Source organism: Cyanistes caeruleus, chromosome 1 (genome assembly GCF_971803275.1).
Source record: "Cyanistes caeruleus chromosome 1, bCyaCae1.hap1.1, whole genome shotgun sequence".
In the NCBI taxonomy this organism is placed as follows: domain Eukaryota; kingdom Metazoa; phylum Chordata; class Aves; order Passeriformes; family Paridae; genus Cyanistes; species Cyanistes caeruleus.
The window spans coordinates 36871008-36890463 of NC_141701.1; the positions used below are offsets into that span (position 1 = coordinate 36871008).

General features: G+C 44.1%; 1 protein-coding gene and 1 long non-coding RNA gene across 2 annotated transcripts in view; one reads left to right on the plus strand and one right to left on the minus strand.

Annotated features, from left to right (window-relative positions):
• Positions 1-121: 121 nt before the first annotated feature.
• The window catches only part of CLVS1 (clavesin 1), an 89168-nt gene continuing 69833 nt past the window's right edge, over positions 122-19456 (minus strand). The window contains exons 3-5 of the mRNA XM_023920999.2: positions 18890-19000; positions 17526-17761; positions 122-304 (exon numbers count right to left, since the gene is read on the minus strand). Coding sequence (XP_023776767.1) covers positions 217-304; positions 17526-17761; positions 18890-19000 — 435 coding nt within the window. The 3' untranslated portion in view covers positions 122-216. The remainder of the gene's footprint in view (positions 305-17525; positions 17762-18889; positions 19001-19456) is intronic.
• On the plus strand, positions 4425-11372 carry LOC147655433 (uncharacterized). The gene is made up of 3 exons (XR_015286283.1): positions 4425-4638; positions 6600-6753; positions 7082-11372. It is a non-coding gene; the product is annotated as an uncharacterized LOC147655433 (long non-coding RNA).

Consider the following 19456-nt stretch of genomic DNA (forward strand, 5'->3'; position numbering starts at 1 on the left):
TATGGACAGCCTCCTGTGTCAGTAGAAGTTTCTCAGTTCTTGTTCAGCGCCGGCCGCATGGACAGATGGCTGGTGACAGTTGTTACTTGGTCAGGAAACACGAAGGACTTGTTACCGAGCGAAACGCGTGTGTGCGTGCGTGTCTGTGTGTGGTGTGCTCGTGGGGTTCTGTACGGTGGAGGTCTGTTCGTGGGTCTCCCCTGGGCACGTGAGAGCTCAGTCCAGAGCCAGCAGCGGCTGGGTGTTCTCACTTTCCCCCTGGTCCTCGTGTTTCAGCGTGCCGGCTTCCACCACAGACTGGGACCTGAATGCAGAAAAACACACATGCTAGCAGTAACTGCTGCAGAAGCACTCACCTCCCCGTGCTTCTTTTTATGAGCTTTGCTTTAGTCCATTTTCATCTTTATGGCTTTTTAATTCTTTTCTGTGGAAAGCATAAGGAATTTGGGAAACTCCTTTGCATACAAGCATACAAGCAGGGAAGGGAGTCATTGAAGATCTTAAATACTATCAAAATATTAAGTGCCTGCCTACTATCTCTAGTGCTGAACGTGCTCAGCAACTTAAAGACCTGGGCCTGCAGTGCCATAAGTTCTGTTGGAGCTCAATGTCTTCCTTGGCAAAGCTACATGTACAGCTGCTCACTGGAAGGCAAAGTCATTTGCACAGGCACTTGCAGGAGTGAATCACAGCTTGTGCTTGCTGCAAATCTTGAGAAATACAAGTAAATCATATTTTTCTGATGTAGGGCTTTATGGGGCAGAGCTTCCATGAGGTACCCAAGATCAGTAAAGAAGACAGAGTTAATATGACAATGAGGGAGCTTCTGGTGTGCCCAGTCCTGCAGTTTGTCTCCCTGTCTACACCCTTGCAGGATAACTTTATTCAGGGTTAGCCCATTTTAAAATCATTCCTGTCTTCAAGGTGGGAAGCACAGTTTATCCTTTGTTATTAATGGACTAAAAAAATCCCAACACAGAAAAAAATAATAAACACTAGAGAAAGAAGAGCATCATAATTTCTTGCAGCAGCAAAAATTGAATGGGCTCAAAACTGTGGGAAAGTTCAAGACTATTTAATTTTCTGAGGTCTGTGTGCTCTAATGTTTGCTTGCTGAACTATGGAAGGAGGATCTGATGACTTCATTGTTACAGAGATTTGTTATCCTCCATTTTCTCTGTAGTGGGCTAGGAACTGCCCCAGTTCCAGGAGGAGACAGTGACCTTCAGAGCAAGATCACTGAATGAATCTGGAACTTTTAGGAAAGGACCTTTTTCATAAGGGGGCATAGAGTCATCCAGACCAGGTATTCATGTATTGCATAGTATTCTTATAAAGAGCCAGTTTTCTCATGGATAGCTTTTCGAATCAGGAGTAGCTTTCATTCCATACATGATGCATTTGTAGTTCCCAATTGTTCACTTATGCTTTAGCTACTTTGTGAGATTAGATGTCACCTCTCTTTTGATAAGAATCCTTAATAAATTGCATCCTTTGGTACTGCAGGACTGAATACCATGACTGTGAATAACTTGTATGATAATTATTCCTATTCTTATGCCTGGAGCTTTCATTAAAGCATAATAAAAATAATTAATTTGAAAAAAATCTTCAAAGAAAGATAACAAAAACTGGATGCTCAATGACTTTATGCCATAATTTTCAAAGAAATTATGTTTGCCCAAATGTTTTCAATGCATATGTTTTACAGATATGTGACATGAATAGTGATTTATGATTGAATTTTAACATAGAAAAGCAACTGATTTGGGAGATTATGCTAAATAGCAATTTACATATTTCTAGGATGAGGCAGCAAAAAATAATTATGTGGCTTTCAAACCATTATGGAATGGATTGAAATCTCAACATCATCAGTTTTTTATTTTCTTTCTGACTACCAGATCAAATTATTAATAAATAGTACCTGATTAATACTCATCACCAGACAATACTCATCTGACCCACTGCCCTTCAATGAATATCAAAAGTTGTGTATCCTTTGCAGCATTTCCCAACACATAGCTGAAAGTTTCTGCTCTAAGTCAACTGTGAAAAATCTGAATTTTTTCCTTTTGTGATCACTGCTGATCATCTCTGCTCTCATCTCCTTACACACTCAAAAATTCTTGCATTTTGTAGCAGCAAGATATCATGTTCTCCACCATACTGGTACTTGGATGTGCACCACCTTGGGAGCAACATAATCCCAAATTCTATGTGCAGATCCCCTTTACACAGAAACAACACATCCAGAGCACCAAGTAAATGTGTTGTAACCCACCTGACCTCCAAATTCCAAAAGCCAAATGATTCAAATGCTATGTCCAGCCCTTCTGAATAATGCAGAGAGGGATCCAACCGAGGTTTTTGTATCCACCAAGCTCTGGCAGCAACAATTTCTTTTCCATTTCTGCTTAGATTACTATCCTAAAATAAGCAATTCTGATATCTCTGTAGGGCACAGTCATGGTTTGAACAATCATTGTTATTTCCTAAGACACCACAAATAAAGGATTTCTGTTTGGATTTCCATTTTCCAAATACATTGGGGAGTCTTTGCTGAAAAGTGCTTCCACTTTTGTTTTTAACCTACTTTTTATGTAGAAAATAAAAAAATCAGTAAATGTTGAAAAATATTCCAAAACACTTTTTTTCATATTCTTCATTTATGGTAAATATTAAAAATGTAGATGGTCAGGAAAGGATTTTGACAATATGAATCAATGCAGCTCACAATCTAATGTAATAACTTAGCATGAGATATATATTTCACTGGCCTAAAACATCCTGAATGCATTCTATACTTTATTTAATGATAGAGAAAAGATGATTTGCAGTAGGCCACTGTTGCAGAAAGCATTTTCAACTGACCAGTATCTGTAGAATTACAGAATTAGCTGAGTTGGAAGGGACCCATCAGGATCATCAAATCCAAATTCTGGCCCTACACAGCACCATCCCCAAGAGTCACACCATGTGCCTGAGAGCGTTGTCCAAATGCTTCATGAGCTCTGTCAGGCTTGGGGATGTGACCACTCCCCTGGGGAGCCTGTTCCAGTGCCCAGACACCCTCTGCATGAAAAATCTTCTCCCAAGATCCAAAATAATCCAAGATCCAAAAATCCCCTATCTCAGCTGCATAATATTTCCTCAGGTCCTGTCACTGCTTAGGAGAATAAAGATTTCGGTACCTGCCCTTTCACTTGCCCTCATAGGGATGCTGAAGACCACGGTGAGGTCTCCCCATCTCCTCCGGGCTGAAAAACCAAGTGACCTCAGCTGCTCCTCATGTGGCTTCCTCTCCTGTCCCTTCACCATCTTCATTCCTCCTTTGGGCACTTATTAATAGCTTAATAGCTTTATCTTGTGGCACCCAGAACTGCCCCCAGCACTGGGGGTGAGGCTGCCCCAGTGCACAGCAGGGCAGGACAATCCCTTCCCTTGCCCAGCTGGTGCTGCTGTGCCTGATGCCCCCCAGTACACACTTGGTCCTCCTGGCTGTCAGGGCACTGCTGGCTCATGTTCAGCTTGTCATCAACCAGGACCCCAGGTCCTTTTCCACAGCACTTGTCTCCAGACTCTTGTCCCCCACACTATTCACACAACCAGAGTTGCCCCATCCCAAGTGCAGAATCCTCGTTAATCTCCATACAATTGGTGATTGCCCATCTCTCTAATTTTTCGACATCTCTCTGCAGGGCTGCCTTGCCTTCAAGGGAGTCAACAGCTCCTCCCACTTATTGTTGTATCCTTCAAGTTGTTATCCTTCAAGTCCTGCATCCACATCATTAATGAAGCCGTTGAGGAGCACAGGGCCAAAGATGGAGCCCTGCAGAGCCCCACTAGTGACAGGTTGCCAGTCTGATGTCACCCCTTTCACTGTAACTCTTTGTGCCTGACCCATGAGCCAGTTGCTCGTCCATCACATGGTGTGTTTATCCAGTTTATCCAGTGTTGGCTATTTTGTCAGGAAGGATACTGTGATAGACAGTATCAAAAGCTTTGCTGAATTCCAAAGAGATTTCATTAACTGGCTTTCCTAGATCAGCTAGGTGGGTTACTCTGTGGTAGAAGGAAATCTGGTTTGACAAGCAAGACTTTCTCCTCATCACCGTGCTGAATGTGACCAATGACTGCATTATCCTCCAGGTGTTTTTCAGTACCTCACAGAGTAATTTTTCCATGATTCTACTTGGCACTGAAGGAAGACTAACAGGCCTGTAGTCTCCAGGGTCCTGCTTCTTACCCTCCTTAACAACTGGGACATTTGCCAGATTTCAGTCAGCTGGGACTTCTCCAGATCACCAAGACCACTCAAAAGTAATCTAGAGAGGCATTGCAGTGACATCAGATAACTTTGAGGATTCTCAGATGAATCTCATCAGGCCTCATAGATTAGCAGGGATCCAGCCAGAGCAGCAGATCCTGCTCAAGTTCAGCTGGGTCAGCTGGGAGTTGATTGTTCTCACAGTCATGGTCCCTCAGCTCTGGGCACTGAGATCCCCTGCATTTTTTGGCTGTATAAATTAATATTAGACAAATACTGTTTGGAAGAAGCACCCTATCTGTTGGTTTCATCTGGCTTTTGTGCATCTAGTACACATCTTCAGTTCAAGGAAAGAAGTCACATTCTAGGTATGTGCAAGTTTATGCACTAAATAGAGGCTTTGTATGCTGGCTCTAGCACTGAGCCTAGGATTAGGACTAGTTCTTATTTTAAAAGTACTGCTACCTGGTTTAGCTTCATTAACATTTTATTCAGAGGATTTCATAACCACAATTCGATTTTTTAAAACAATCTGCTCATGATTCTTGTAAAGGTATGTGTGTATCTAATTGCACCTTAACCTCCTATCGAAAAATGAATTGCAGTAAGACACCAGAGTACCTTTGCCCTGACTAGTCCTTGTAAATTGCAACCATCTTTGCATTCAAAGCACCCTCTTGCAGAACAATTTAAGTGATTTTGATTTAAAATGGTAAATGAGCAGTACAAAACTTCCCTTGTTTGGCAAGCAGGGTTTAAGCTTTGGCCCTGTCAATGCAGTGGATACTGTTCTGGTGGTATCCCATGGCCAGCAGAAGTTGTTCATGGCACCAGACAAAAGCATTTCTGTTTTGCTGTCTTTCCATATCAATATGTTCAAATACCTGATGGGGTGGAGTAGTGGAACACAAAAGAATCATCTCAGTGATACTCAGTGACAGAAGAGGCAGCAGACATCAATGGAAATACAGGAACTTCCATTTTTTTACTGGGCAATGTTTAAACACTGAAACAAATTGCTCAGAGATATTCTGGAGTCTTCGTGCTTAGAGATACTCAAAATCCAGATGGACAAAATCCTGGACAATCTGCTCTGCACTGAGCAGGGGATTATGTAGAAGATCTCCAGAGGTTTCTTCCACAACCTTTTTGTGATTCTGTGCCCACAGAAATACCAACTTTTCTGAGCCATTTCAATTAATCTTTCTCTATCCTGACAGAGCAACAATTTTCTTTACATGTCTTTGGGGTGTCAGCCTCCACAGGGTGGATGACATTCAGCTGCTAAACATAGATATCTATGGCCATTTAAGGCACCATAGGGTATCCAAAACAACTGATTTGATAACTGAAGGTTATGGCTCTTGGTTTTATGAAAGACTTACAGAGGACTCATGTCCTTCTGGAGTAACAGATGGAGGCCAGGAGGCCATCATAATGCCTAAAACCATTTAATTATACTTTGCAGGATGAATGCAGCTACTTTGTAGTGTTCAAGAAATGTCCAAGTCATTTTCACCTGAGCCAGATATGAGCTGATCATCTAAGTAGGAAACAGAAATTGCATTGGCCTTCTCCTGTCAATACATTTTAGTCACTTGTGTTTTGATTCATCTCATCATCAGATGTCTATGGTCACTCTGTGCTATAAATGGCAGAGAAATAAACATTCTCAGGGTGCTACTCATCTGACTTGTTTGAAACATATGGTATAAACATATGATTCATGGGTTACCTACATTCAAGTCCCTGCTCTGATGAGTTCTCATCTGTTAAAACCAGGGAGAACAGATTTCATGACTTATGAGGCAATGTTTCCTACGTATCATAGCCACAACTGCCTCACACCATCAATATTCACCTTCACTGTATTACCTTCAGTACTCACCAGAAATGTGACATTTGTCCTGTGTGTTCTGCACCTCTGGAATTATAAATGAGTACATGTGAATTCAAAACCTTCCGGTTTCCTTCTTTTCTCAGCTAAAAATTCTCTGTAACCAGTTTGAAATATACTTGACTGAGGATGATCTGGTTGACTTAAATTTTAACACAAGTAGACAATTGTTTGTATCACACAGATAGGGTCACTGCCCTCAGCTGGCAGACACTGTGCCTGTCTTTCTTTAACATGATCCCTGTGGGAGACTTAGCTTCTGTAAGATTACATGATCACAGTGGACTAGGAGCTAAATCTGAAGTAATTAAAAGACAAATCAATGCCCATAGACTTTACTAATCTAGATTCCAGGGCTAGGTAACCTTGCTTAGGAGAACAAAACAAAAATGGAAAGGGAAATGAATTCTCAGTCTCACTTCTGAACCCTAGGTACCATTTGAGTGTGGTCCATTTAAAGCGTCAATCAAACCCCCCATGGTTGTTTTACTGTTCAGCAAGAATATTTGGAAGTCTGGAAAATCAACAATACCCAGCTGTTTCTCCAGCAGGCTGGCCATATATTTCAAATGACAGCACTGCATAGGTATGTACATCAATGTCTAAGAGAACAGATGGCTTTATGTGTGTGGCCACTTTTATGCAACTCTCTCCAATTCAGTAGAAAACCATGCAAGAATACTGGATACAGACTTCCTAGCTGTGCTGTTTTCAGAAGGCTCTTCTCAGAATATAGCTGTAGTCAATCAGCTCACAGGAACTGATGTTTGTTGGGGATCAGTTTTGTTTCCCATAAAAAATAGAGTACAAAATCCTGGACTGAGCTAACAGTAAGTGCCAGTGTATCACAGCACGTTTGTCTTGAGAGACATCTTCCAATTCTCTGATCCTTCAGTTTATGCTCTTCTTCACAGGAATACTGATGTGCTGCAGCCCACAGGAGTGAGGATGTCTTTGTGCTGGGCTTCCTTTCAGGAGGTTTGTGAAGGAAAGAGGAGGGTGGCATGTTTTCTTCCCTAAATTCAGGAGGCTTCAAGGTCTCAGTGACACACTGCAGATCACATTGAGTGACTCTGTTTTCTACCTCTTGCCTCCCATCTGCTCATTTCTCTTAAATTCCATTCACCAGTACCTTAGGGCTGTTCATCTCCCAATTATTCATAACCTTTACAGAACATTTTAAGTAGTTTTTAAAATCATGGTCATGAATGTTTGTACTGACAAAGTCTGAGGGACATTTCTTTCTTGCTTTTCTCCCTCCATCAGACTGTAGAGGGGGGTGCAGCACCTAAGGGTGTGCTCTGCAACACACCTCACTCAAGAGTATGGCTTCACCAGGTGAGATAAACAATGCTTTCACCTTGGTATCACAGAGGCAGTGCAGATGTACAGGTGTGAAGTGATTGTGTCAAAAGGTACCCTTTTGTTATTGTAAGTGCTTGGAAAGGAAATGCTCTCCAGCAGGTGTGGGCAGATGAAATGAGCCCTGCTCAGCAGTGCTCACCCCCAGTGCAGCAGCCATGGCATGTTGTTCTCTGCCCAGGCTCACAAGCCCTGCTCAAATCTCTTGCCAACGCAATTTTAGTTTCTACTCCATTGCTGGCTCACAGCTCTGCTTTAGAACAGCAGCATATTGAGCCACAGAGACCTGTCCAAAGGGGCAGCTTTGGTACACCAGCCGCAGCAGATGCAGCAGCACCAATGTCCAGGGGCCCAGGAGGGCTGGGAATGTCCACTGGCATGATGAGTCAGGGGCAAGTGCGGTATGAAAGCTCTGGCAGAACCTTGCTGCCAAGGCTCAGCCCTCAGGACGGTGGTGCCAAGCTGCTGCACTTCCCAAATGGAAGCTGTCTTAGTGGGCACTGTGGCAGCAGTCTCCATCTTGCGCCCTGGTGGTGAGAACATCCTAGTGAGAGGTCTCTGAGTAGGGCCTTGGCACATCAAAGTCAGGGGCAGCCCTGGCCCAGACCTGTAAGTGCATATGTGAAGATGTCTCAGTGAGTACATCTGCACCACTAAAGAGGCAATTGCTGCAGAGTGAACCCCAGCACAAGACCCCTCATCCTCCCTGTGCCCACTAGTTCTCTGCCCTTTGTACCTGACAGCTGGCCACAGCTGCTTCTCTCCACCAAAAACCCTGAGCACACTCACTGCAGGGTGTGCACAAAGAGGGATAGGGATGACACTGCACCACATGTGACTCTAACCATGGCCTGGCTGTCTGAGCACCCAGTCCTGCCCTGTCCCTTAGTCCACACTCCTCTCCAAGGATGTAGTGCGTATCCCTTGGCACTTGCTGTAAACACAGGCTTCTGATGGGCTATGACAAGTTCTCAGCTTTTTGCAGACACTCTGAATTGTACAAACATACAGGAATGCTTAAATATGTGACACAGCACATACAGTCTTATGCCTTCAGGCCACTGAGACCCAGATGGAGCAGGAGCATATGGAGGACAAATGCAGCCAGACTCCTCTGGCAGGGCCTATCCTGAGAAATGCAGGTCTGTGCCACCAGCCATAGAATTGGGGTGCACATCTCAGTCTTTTTTTATCAGTGGGGATTTTCCTGATGTCTCCTGCTCCTAAGTGTTGAGCTTCTGTGTCAAGATCTTGCCTCAATCCAGGCATGGGTAAGAGATTTTCCTGTCCGTTTCCTTTCTCTGCTATGGACTGAGTTTTCCACATGCACCTGCTTCAGATTGGAGTTCCTGGAAGACCCTTGGTCCTCTGGAATCCAATATGTCACCTATCACATGGTAAGCCTAGTCATAGGATCAAAGACAACACTGCAGCAGCAAACATCAGTTTACATCAGATTCAGCAGAGCTATTATGAAGTGTGCAGGATTTGATATCTAAAAAAATAATTTCAGGCCAGGTAATGAAAAAAAATTCTTCTCACACTTTATGAATAACACATAAACTCACACATAAACATACATGCACTTTTCATGACTACTCATGCTTTTCCTGCTTATCTCCATTTCCTTGCCCACCAAGCTCTCCCTAGCCCAACAGCTTCCTTTTTTCAGTCCTTTACTCCTGCCTCATCTTTCAGTCTGCCTTTTTTAGCTCCCATTCCAGGACTCCAGTTTTCAACATCTCCACCAGATCTGCCACTGAGTCACAGTCTCTTCACAGCTGTATGGCAATAACGGGGGGGACAGAGGACTAGGAGCAAAGGGGATCAGTCTTTCTACTTCCCCATCATACATCAAAAGTTTCCTGTCTTTCAGAAGAACAGCACTACAGCACAAAAGCAACCCTGAGATGTACTATTTAGAGTGGAAAGTCAAGCACCATGTCAGCATGAAAAGCCAAAATGTAGGCTGTGGGAGCAGCAGCCACTTGGCCAGGTGTGTGTGGGTGTTGAGACCCGTGCATTGCGCCCTGGCCCCAGGAGCACACTCTGTTCTTTCTCAGAGGGCTCCTTCCTCCCTCAGTGCTCACCATACTCAGTGCTGTGCTAGTAAGTGGCTTTTATATTGCTTTTGTGTGGTGATTCAGCGTGTGGCTCTGTGACATATTTGCTGCATATTAGTCCAAGCCTGCTCTGAAGATAGCCTTTTTTAATTCCCTTCTGAGCTTTTCTGTGGAGTTTATCAATGCAGTACTTGTGTGCCTCTTAAATGCTAATTCATTTACTGCCATGGCATGACTGTGAGAGTCAGTTTTCTTTTAATTTTCATTTTGCATGTGGAGAGCTGAAATGCAGTGAGATTAGGGTACAAGTATTCCTCCAATGGGGTGCCCAGTGCTGAGGGTCTGATTTTGCAGAGCACTCAGCCTGAAGTGGCAGCTTGTGCGTTCAAAGCACATATCCCATGGACTCCTGTTGCAGGAAAGTGCTGAGTATTTCTGGAAATTAGACCCCAAAGTCTATAGCTTGAGAGGTTGAAAATAAGCAATGTGCAATCTCACTGTCTGTGTGAAGTTTAGCTTAAGCTACTTGCTAGGCTAAAACAGGGGCTCAGGGGGAGAGGGAGAGCAGGATCTGCCTCAAGGGTTGCACCCAATAGTCTGAACCTGGTCTCCATCAGCCATTTGCTTGCCCACCAAGTGTGTATCCTAGCCCATCTGTTCTAGCCCTTTTTGCCTACCTCGTCTTTCAGTCTGCCTTGTGGCTCCCATCCCAGTGACCCAAGTCTCCAGTACCCCAGATGGGCTCACCACTAAATCCTCTTCTCTCCAGTTCTCCTGCCAACAGCAGTGAGGATGAAGCCCTGCAAGCATAAAGTGTCAGTCTTCCAAATCCTGGCTCCATGTCTTGCCATAGATTGGCCTAGTGCAGGGACAATTGTGACCACAAGTAAAAGTTGTAATTACAAAAGCCCTCTACACCCCATGGCCTAGGCAGGAGATGCACACTGTGGGTGTTGAGCCATCAACCCAAGCTGAACAAGTTTATTTATGTAGGGAGGCCAAGCTAAAGCATGAGGCAATCCGTGGGGCCATTAAATGCTAAAATTAAATATGTTTCTACAGGGTATGTGTGAATTGCCCTTTCAAAGGCTTGTAACTCAGCCAGATGTAGGCGGATTTTTCACAGGACAGCAAAAGACATAAGCAGTGTAAAACCATTTGTTTTATTAAGTGTCATGTCTCTAATCTAAACTACTAAACTTCTGGCAAATTTATAGCCAGTTGAAGACATAATTTACAACACAATATTTTAAGCAGCCTGAACAGCACTGGTTCTGCCATTCCCACCTCTAGCCTGTGTTTGTGCACCCATGCACTGGGAATTGAGTGCTGCAAATAGAAGAAATGAAACCCACAGGACCAATGCCTCAGAGAGCAGCTGATTTCCTGCCTCATCCCAGGGAATCCCCATACCAAGCTACCCATCCCTCCTGCCCTTGTTTCAGCTGTGGCTTTGCAATGTGCTACGGGTTCCTGAGGATATTCTCCAACAGATATTCTCCCTGTAGCCTCCATAGGACCTGCTAATGTGCCAGATCCACCAGCTGTTTTCCACTTTTTTCTGATGTATTCGCTGGATTCTGTTTAAAAGTTACAAAACTGTTTAACAGCTAACACTCTATATTACTAGATAATACATACATTGAATGATATACACGTCCCTGGGACCCTGCTTTACTATCAATACATGTCTCATTCATCATCTGTGTATGGGGGAAGCATTTCTGCAGAAGCATTCAGAAATTCTCCTTTGTTTAATTTATAATAAAATAGAGAATGTGAGCCTTGTGTTGTAGGTCTCGCGTATTACAGAGGTATTTTATCACAAGTTTTTCCCCTTTCCCCTAACACAAGTAGAAATGCACCCCAGCTACAAGCACAGCAACCCAGGTGCTGTCCATGGGCAGTGGGAAGCGTTCACACATTTTCATACTGATTTTTATTTGCTGGTATTTTACTACTTCTGCAGTAAATTGGTGCTGACTGTGAACCGGCATAAAACATGACCCATAAAAGCAGAAACATATGGCGAAGGAACATTAAGGTCACACTAAGGATAACAACTAGAAAGGTCTGCCTTGCACAGCCCAGCTGGGCATATGGAGAAACAAGTCTGAATAAATAAAAACCTTACATAAGTCACCGCCTTGAACGGCCCCTTTTGGTTCTAAAACTGTTCCAGTCGGCATTAGTGTGGGCCAGTGGTAATATCTGTCTTTATGGAAGCAGGATCCCATTTCTGAGAAACAGCAATTAGTTTCAGCAGTGAGTTCATTTGAATATCAGGGCTTTTGAAAACACACACACATCAGGAGGCAATAATGGCTAAACCCTCATCTGCACTTTAAAATCCTTTCACTCAAATCTGGGACATAAAAATCCACATGCTCTAACTCAGCATCATGGGGCAATGGGTCAATGCATTCCAACAGGCTTTTTCCACTGCATTTTCAAAATGCATAATATGGGGGCTTTTGATGAACCACTGCTCAGGACATTGATTCTTTGGGTGCTCAAGTCCATCATTGAGGAAACAGCCTCAAGTTGTGCCAGAAGAGGTTTAAATTAGATATTAGGAAAAAATTCCTTTACTGAAAGGATTGTAAACATTGGAACAGGCTTCCCAGGGAAGTGGTGGAGACACCATTCCCTGGAGGTATTTAAAAGATGTGTAGATGCGGGGTGCTTAGGCACAAGGTTTAGTGTTGGGTTAACGTTGGAGTTGATGATCTTAAAGTTCTTTTCCAACTTAAATTATTCTACAGTTCTATGATTATTTTTTTTATTTTACAGCAGAAAAACATAATGGTGTCTTAATGCACAGATTGTACATTTTCATAATTATTGTGCTTGGCTCTACTTTAAATGTTTTACCCTGACTCTGAATTTACAGAGTCTCTGATAAGCTTGACTCAGTGCTAGTAAGGCTCTTGCAATCCATGTTATCCTAAGAATAATTTTAACCCCAAATTTGAATAAAGCTATAATAAATTAAATTTCGATTAAATAAGTTTGATTAAACAATTCAGGTTGTTTAGCCAGAATATACATGCAGTTTAGGTAAAATTTTCTTTCTCTGCCAGGCAATTTTAAATTGCAGTAGGTTTCCAAATCTGTTTGCACTGGCAGCAGGTTAAAAGCTAGTGCTCTTTTGGTGCCTGGGAGGGCAGAGAAGGAACACAGCTCCCTGACTGTGCTTGGTACCCGTGCATGGAACAACCAAAGCAGAGAATAGTTTTTGTCACTTGGACTGAAGATCAAGTTCAGACATCAAGAAGTGACCCAGATGCAGCTGAAGAAGGGCAGTTCTTGTAGAGAGAAGTGAGTCAGAGAGAGGGAACACGCTGCTACAGCTTACTTATTGCTGCTGGACCCGAGTGTAAGAGCAAGGGTGACACTGGAGAATAAAGGAAACTTCAAAGAAAGGAGCTCTTTCACATCTTCCCCAGTCACTGAATCCATCCCTTCACGTGGGGATGCTCACCCACTGCTTTTAGGTATCCAAATAGCTACAGATGTGGATCTCCTGCCTTTAGGAGATGGAGCTAAAAGTTGTGCCCTATTGGCACAGTGATATGCTGAGAGCAGTCTCTGACTCTTTAACTGCTAGGCTTAACCATCCACCATAACTATTCCTTAAACTGCACACCCAGATAAAACCTCCAGCTGCTCCTAAAAACAACACCTCATCAACAAAAGCCAGCATGAATGCCTCAGGCAAATGCTTTGCTTTTGTGTGAGCTCCCTGTTGATTGAAGGCCCCTTTCTGACCATCAGAGATCATGACTTGGCCACAGATGAAAGGGAGGTGATATTCTTCCCTGTGCTCCAAATTTTTGCACCATTTACATTGTCTGAAATCCCAAAGCTCTTAAGGGATGCCTGGATGGATGCAGACCCTTCAGAAGACAGGGAAAAGGTCTGTTGCCATTGCTGCTCCCAGGACTGTCTAATGGATGCAGTTAGATTAAACTAAGTTTGCTGTATTAATGCTGGTTTGCATGTTTACTGCCTTGCCCGTTTCAGACTTCACTGAGCTGAATCTTAATAAACATACATTCTGAATGGATTTTTATTATTGTTGATTCCCCCTCCCATCCCCCCTGGTCATTAAGACTCATTATGTGGAGTCATCAGCTGTTTTGCTTCGTATCCCATCTGTTCATACAGGACTTAGGATCCTAGATAATACTGCAGATGGGAGTGCCATTTCCACTACTTTGGTTTTGCTTCAGTGGGACTTCATGTGGCTACTGTTGGAAAAATTGCAATGGTTTTGATTAAAGATTTTCCATATTATAGATACTCATTAAATCTCAAAATTTTCAGGATCATGACACTGACTAGAGTCAGTGGCAGTCTTTCTCTAAGATCTTTCTCAATCCTTTCCCCATCTACACCACCTCCATCCTCTGAAGTCAATAAGGACTCTTTCTTGAGAACAAATCTTGTGCAAGTTCAAGTCATAGGGAAAACCACCCCTGCCTGTGACTGGGAAGAACATAATGTTCTGGTTCCATTCCTGTTAAATGGAGCAGAAATTGGAATCTAATGAGACATTGCTGTGCAAGTTTAATCTCCTATAGCCCCTTCACATTAGTCATTCACTCCTGTATCAGTCAGATTGTCCCACTGGCACGCTGCTTCTGGCCTCTTATGACTAGCAAACCAACTCCATTTTGCAGCCAGTGTATACCTTGGTCAACTTCTACCCATTTTATCTCATGCCTAATGCCTAAACTGTCCCTTTTCTCAAATACTTGTTCTCTCTCCCCAGATTTTATTCCCTTCAAATCCATTTAAACTTTCACCCTCTGAAGCCAAACAAACTACTGTCTTCCATAGCTTCTTGCTTGAAAAATATAGTCTCTGCTTTCCTCATCCCCCTCACAGTTCTCAGGTGAACGTGTTTCAATTTACATGCACCTGCCGTGGTGTCAGGAGCCAAAGCACTGCTGTCAGCCCTAAAGCTGACATACAGGCAGGTACCTGCTCCAGCTTCACCCCCTCTTACTGTTGCTTGGTGCCTCATTTTTTCCTGTTCTGCATTTGGAGATTTATTTTAGATCTCAGTTTTATCTCAGGCACATCTTGAAAATGGCCTCCTCCTCTTCCCCCTCTGCATTAATTTGCTAACATAGGTTACGTGGCTACAACAGTATTTTGGTCAGTTATTCTCTGATTCCATTTCCTGGCACTTTTCTTCTAGATCTGTAATTCATATCTTGATTTCTCAGGCTCTCTGCTACTAAAATTGCAAGACACTATTTTTGGAGCAGGTGTCAAGGGTGAGCTTCTCTCCAGGTGTGGAGGATGGAGGCATTTAATTTCACAGGGACACTTCTCTGTGGTCACAGAGCAAGCTGCTATACCAGCACTGAGACCAAAGATTCCAGGTGCTTTAACACTCTGCTGGTCCAGTGGCAGCTTTAGCAAGGATGGGCTTGTGTGGCTTTACAGCAGGTGGCCACAGAGCCAGGAGGGGCTGCAGCTCTGCACCCTGTCATGCAGCAGGACAGTGCCACAGTGGGGAATGACACTAATTTCAGCCTCCTGGGTAAATCCAAGCCTCATAAGCACAGCTGGTTACTGGGCAGGTAAACCTGCAGTGATATCTGGGAAGTCAGAGATGAAAGGTCCCATAATTGTTCAGGCTTTTCAGCCTTAAATTGCAGAAACCCAAGAAGGCTCAGTCTTTGCCATATTTGCCCCATTCAGTGGAACATGACTGCTAAAGTCAGTGACCTTGACCTTTATTTTCTGTTAAGCCAATCCTTTCATCTGAGAAACACATACTTAACATGTTACCCAAGAGTCTATTCCATGAAAGGAGGAGCAGAGGAGAGATTTTCAATAAAACTAAAAATTGTTTTAATGAGGGAAAGAAATGATAGGACAATTGTGAAAGAATTATATTTAAGATGAAGAATAACGTTTAAAAATCACCTATGCCTAGTGCAAACCTCTCTGGAGTACCCAGGAATCTCAGTCACAGCCTGAGTTTCTCATTGTGTTACAGATGTATGAACCTAAAGAAGCAAGGAGGGGAGATATATAAAGACAGGTAATGCTGGTAGAAGTCTGGATACCTTTTAAGACGCCTTAGACAAAAAAAATCTTACAAAGCACACAATCATGCTTTCTAAACATAGGCTTTTACCTGTGCTTGGGCCAAACCATAATTTCAGGAGAAGGAGAATCAAAGCAAATACTCATAGGAGAAAATCTGTTGAAGCTGTGAACTTTTCACCTTTAACAGCAAGTAATGACCACGGGGTGCAAGATCAGATGGTTGACTTAACTGCCGAGTAACGAAATTAGGCTAAAAGTTAGATCTAGTCTGCCCAGAGGCAACATGACAAATTAAATTCATCCACTCCCTGTATTTGTGTAAGTACACTTTTTTGTTAGTGAACAGATTATAAAAGAGGGTTTTGCCTCAAGGCAGGGTTTTCTGGCACCGAACTAATTTTCAAGCTGAGGTTCTCCCCTGAGGGCACAATAAGACCCTCCCTTCTTTGCAGCCAGGGATCAGATCCTCAGCAGCTTTACCTGTGAACAGCTCTCAACATATTTGGAGCTTTAAAAAACTGCAGATTTCTTTCTATAAAGCTACATAAATGGAGATATATTTTAATAACAATGAAATACTTAGTATTTTTCTAAAATAATTCAGTGTGTTTCACTGACGATATTTATTAAAAATAAATTGTTCCAAACTCAACTCTCTGGGGCAGGCTTTGTAAACTCATACTGGCTCCCAGCCAGTGAGAACTGCTGGCAATGCAGGTGGCCACCCCTCTTCATGACAAGGCTGCAGCTCATAGCCTGAAAGTCTTTCTGCCCTGTGAGCTCTTGAAGTCAGTCATAAGTGTTAGTGTTTCCAGCACGAGGCCTCACTTTGCAGACACAGCTGCGTGGCATCCCTCTGACCTGGAAGAGAGCTGTGAATAGAGAACGCATTTCTTTTTTCTCTGAAGATGAAAGACTTTCAAAATTAATTGCACGACATTATGGCTTGTCTGTGTTGTCAGGTTTGATTTTGCTGTGACAAAGTGACGGCCGCTCCCTGTCACAGAGAGCGAGGCCGTGCCTGTGAGCACGGCGCTCATCAAGTGGCAGCAGCGAGGAAAACACCACAGTGATCCTCATGGAAAGCAGTTTCATGGAGTGGGCTGCCAAGGGTGAGGCAAGTGCAGATGTTTCATCACGCAGGGGAGCCTACACGGCCATGGCTCACTGCAGCTGCTGTTGGCTGAGCCGTGCCACACACAGCTCCGTGCCAGCTATCCGACTTCCTGACCCCATCCCCACAATCAGTCCAAACTACTGAGGGTAACAATCTCCAGAGGTGTCATTTTGGGCATTCTGAGCCCAAAATGCACGATCACTAGAGCTAAAATCAGAGCAATTAAAAGAGCAGCTCTGCAACTGCCTTAGCAGGGCTTTGCAGAGCAAGTGGGAACAGAAGCATAGGGAGAAGACCAACTCCTTTTCCCTTTAGAGGGCAGTGGTGTTCATCGTACAAAAGCTGCCTTTTCAAGGAGTTAAATCCCTCATCGATAACAACCGGGTCAGCATCAGCAGAGCAGCGGCAAGGAGTAGGGACCAGCGCTGAAGCGGTGCCGCTGGATGCACTGCGCCATACAGGACAGCATCTCACCCTGATGTACTTTCTGTAATGCCCTGTGCAGGGGCTCATTAATTTCCCCTCATTTTCATGCACGGTAATCAGACAAGTAATTACGGTTCCACAGAGAGGCTTCCTTTCTCCCACCACACCATGAGCACAGCCCAGAGCGAAGTGCCCCTTACCATCGATGTTTGCCAGATTGCAGCCTCTCCTCCAGCCAGATGAGCCCTTCCTGTGAGACTTATGCCAAACCTGTTCAGAAAGCCAAATAAGAGGTGATATTTCGAAGGCAGGACTAACCTTTTCATGGGTTTGGGGGAGGCCTCCCTCTCCAGGCTGGAGGACGCGTGCTTCACGTGCATGGCGTTGTAGGAGGTGTGGGTGTACTCGTTCTCATCGCTGTAGTCGGGACCCAGTAATGTTCGAGCCCACGTCCCCATGTCGTAGGGAGGCAGAGTCCCCCCAAATTCAGAGGGCAGGCATTCAGGGTGTATTAGCTGGTGAAGGCTGTTCAGGTTGTTACCGTGAAGAAAGATCTTGAACAAATGAAAAAGAAAGTTCAAAGTCATCATCGAGTCCTTACTTCATTGAGTACAATAACAGCAGCACTAATGAGGTGTGGTAATTAGTTGACACTGCAGTTTTGGGTGGGAATTTCAAAAGCTCTCAGGGCTGACTCAGTTGGCAGAAGAGGGGGGATTAACTTTGGGGTGAGCAGCTGAAGAATTAGGCTGGCACTACTAACACTCCTGAAAACTCCCATTCTCTTGCTTTTGGCACATGACAATTTCAGTTTCTTAAGTACCAGACCGGGAGAAGCAGAAGTCAGGAATTATGACTGATTATTGCTACTGCAAGGGGATAGAGGTGTACATGAAGACTAGTGATAGATAAAGGATGACAGCAAAGCTTACTGAAGCAGCAGGAAGAGCACTACTTCAGAGTCTGAGAGGGCCACTAGCCCTGCACCCCAGGACAGATATTTTCAGGGGTGAATCAGGCTGTGTCACCACTTGGTGCTGCTTCAGTAACACTTGTTTCTCTAATCCCTCTTTGCTTTCACTTGGGTCCTACCCCTGTCCTGCCTAGTCAGCTCAGGGGCTCTGGGGTCTCCTGATGGATTATTCAGCTGTTGTTTCACAGACTGCAGAGAACAAATGGCAAGAATGACTGCAGAACCACCAATTCACTAGGTTTCTGTGGAGAAGATCTGTCGCTTCTGCAGTGTGAGCAAACAGCCTTCAGGCACGGGTACTTTTTGTGGAAGCAAGTGAGTTACCATCATGTGAAAACAGTCACCCTGCTGAAGGAATGAAATAGGAATTTTTACTCCCACAAAAAGAGTTGAGCTGAAGTTTTCCTCACTTGCAAGTAACTTCAGCCAGGCCCTATAATCTCTCCATATTGCCAATTCTCTCTGTCCCTGAGCACGTCCCAGTAAAATATATCCATGCTTTGTTAGTGATAACAGATTTCTGGTCCCTGGCTGAGTTACTGATTCAATCCAGACCATTCCAAACTCTAATTTTTAATAACAGCAGCGATTCTCTTATACCATGCGGAAAATGCAGAGAGAAAAACTAGAAAAGAAAACATACAGCTACATGGAAAATCCAGGTCTGCAGGTTCCTCTCCACCCCCACCCCTCACCCCCATCTAATTACCCTTTTCCTTGTCTTGTCTTTGAGGAACGGTTTGATTAGCGTGTACAGGGCATGGATGTACCAGGGCTGATTGACAAAATGGACTCCTCCAAAACGTGCAGGAAAGCTGTCCTACAGAAAGAAAGAAAGAAAGAAAGGAAGGAAGGCAGTTAAGAGATGCAGTGCTTTACTCCGGCAGGCAAAAGGATGAAAGTCGCAGGAAAAATCTGTCTCTTTCCATCTGCAAACGAGCACTGGGCTGGCTGGGAGGGGGAAGGAGGGAAATAGAAAAACAAAAAAAGATGCCTGTAAGCGTTTGTATCAGTTTCCTCTGTGGACAGAGGCGCCCCTCCACACACACGCTGACACATCAATTGCCGATGAGATGCTGAGGATTTAAAGTCGGGTCTCCAGCCACTTCTCATGAACATTTTTTAACTCCGCCAGGGCATCTGACTCGGCCGGCCTGGGAAGTGAGAGGGGGTTGATGAGCACCGCTCCCTCGAGGGGAAGCTTTCTAATTTCTCATTGTGCAGCGCCAGGCGAGCCCCCGGTTCCCACGCACATCGCCGCTCAGAGCTCACCTTT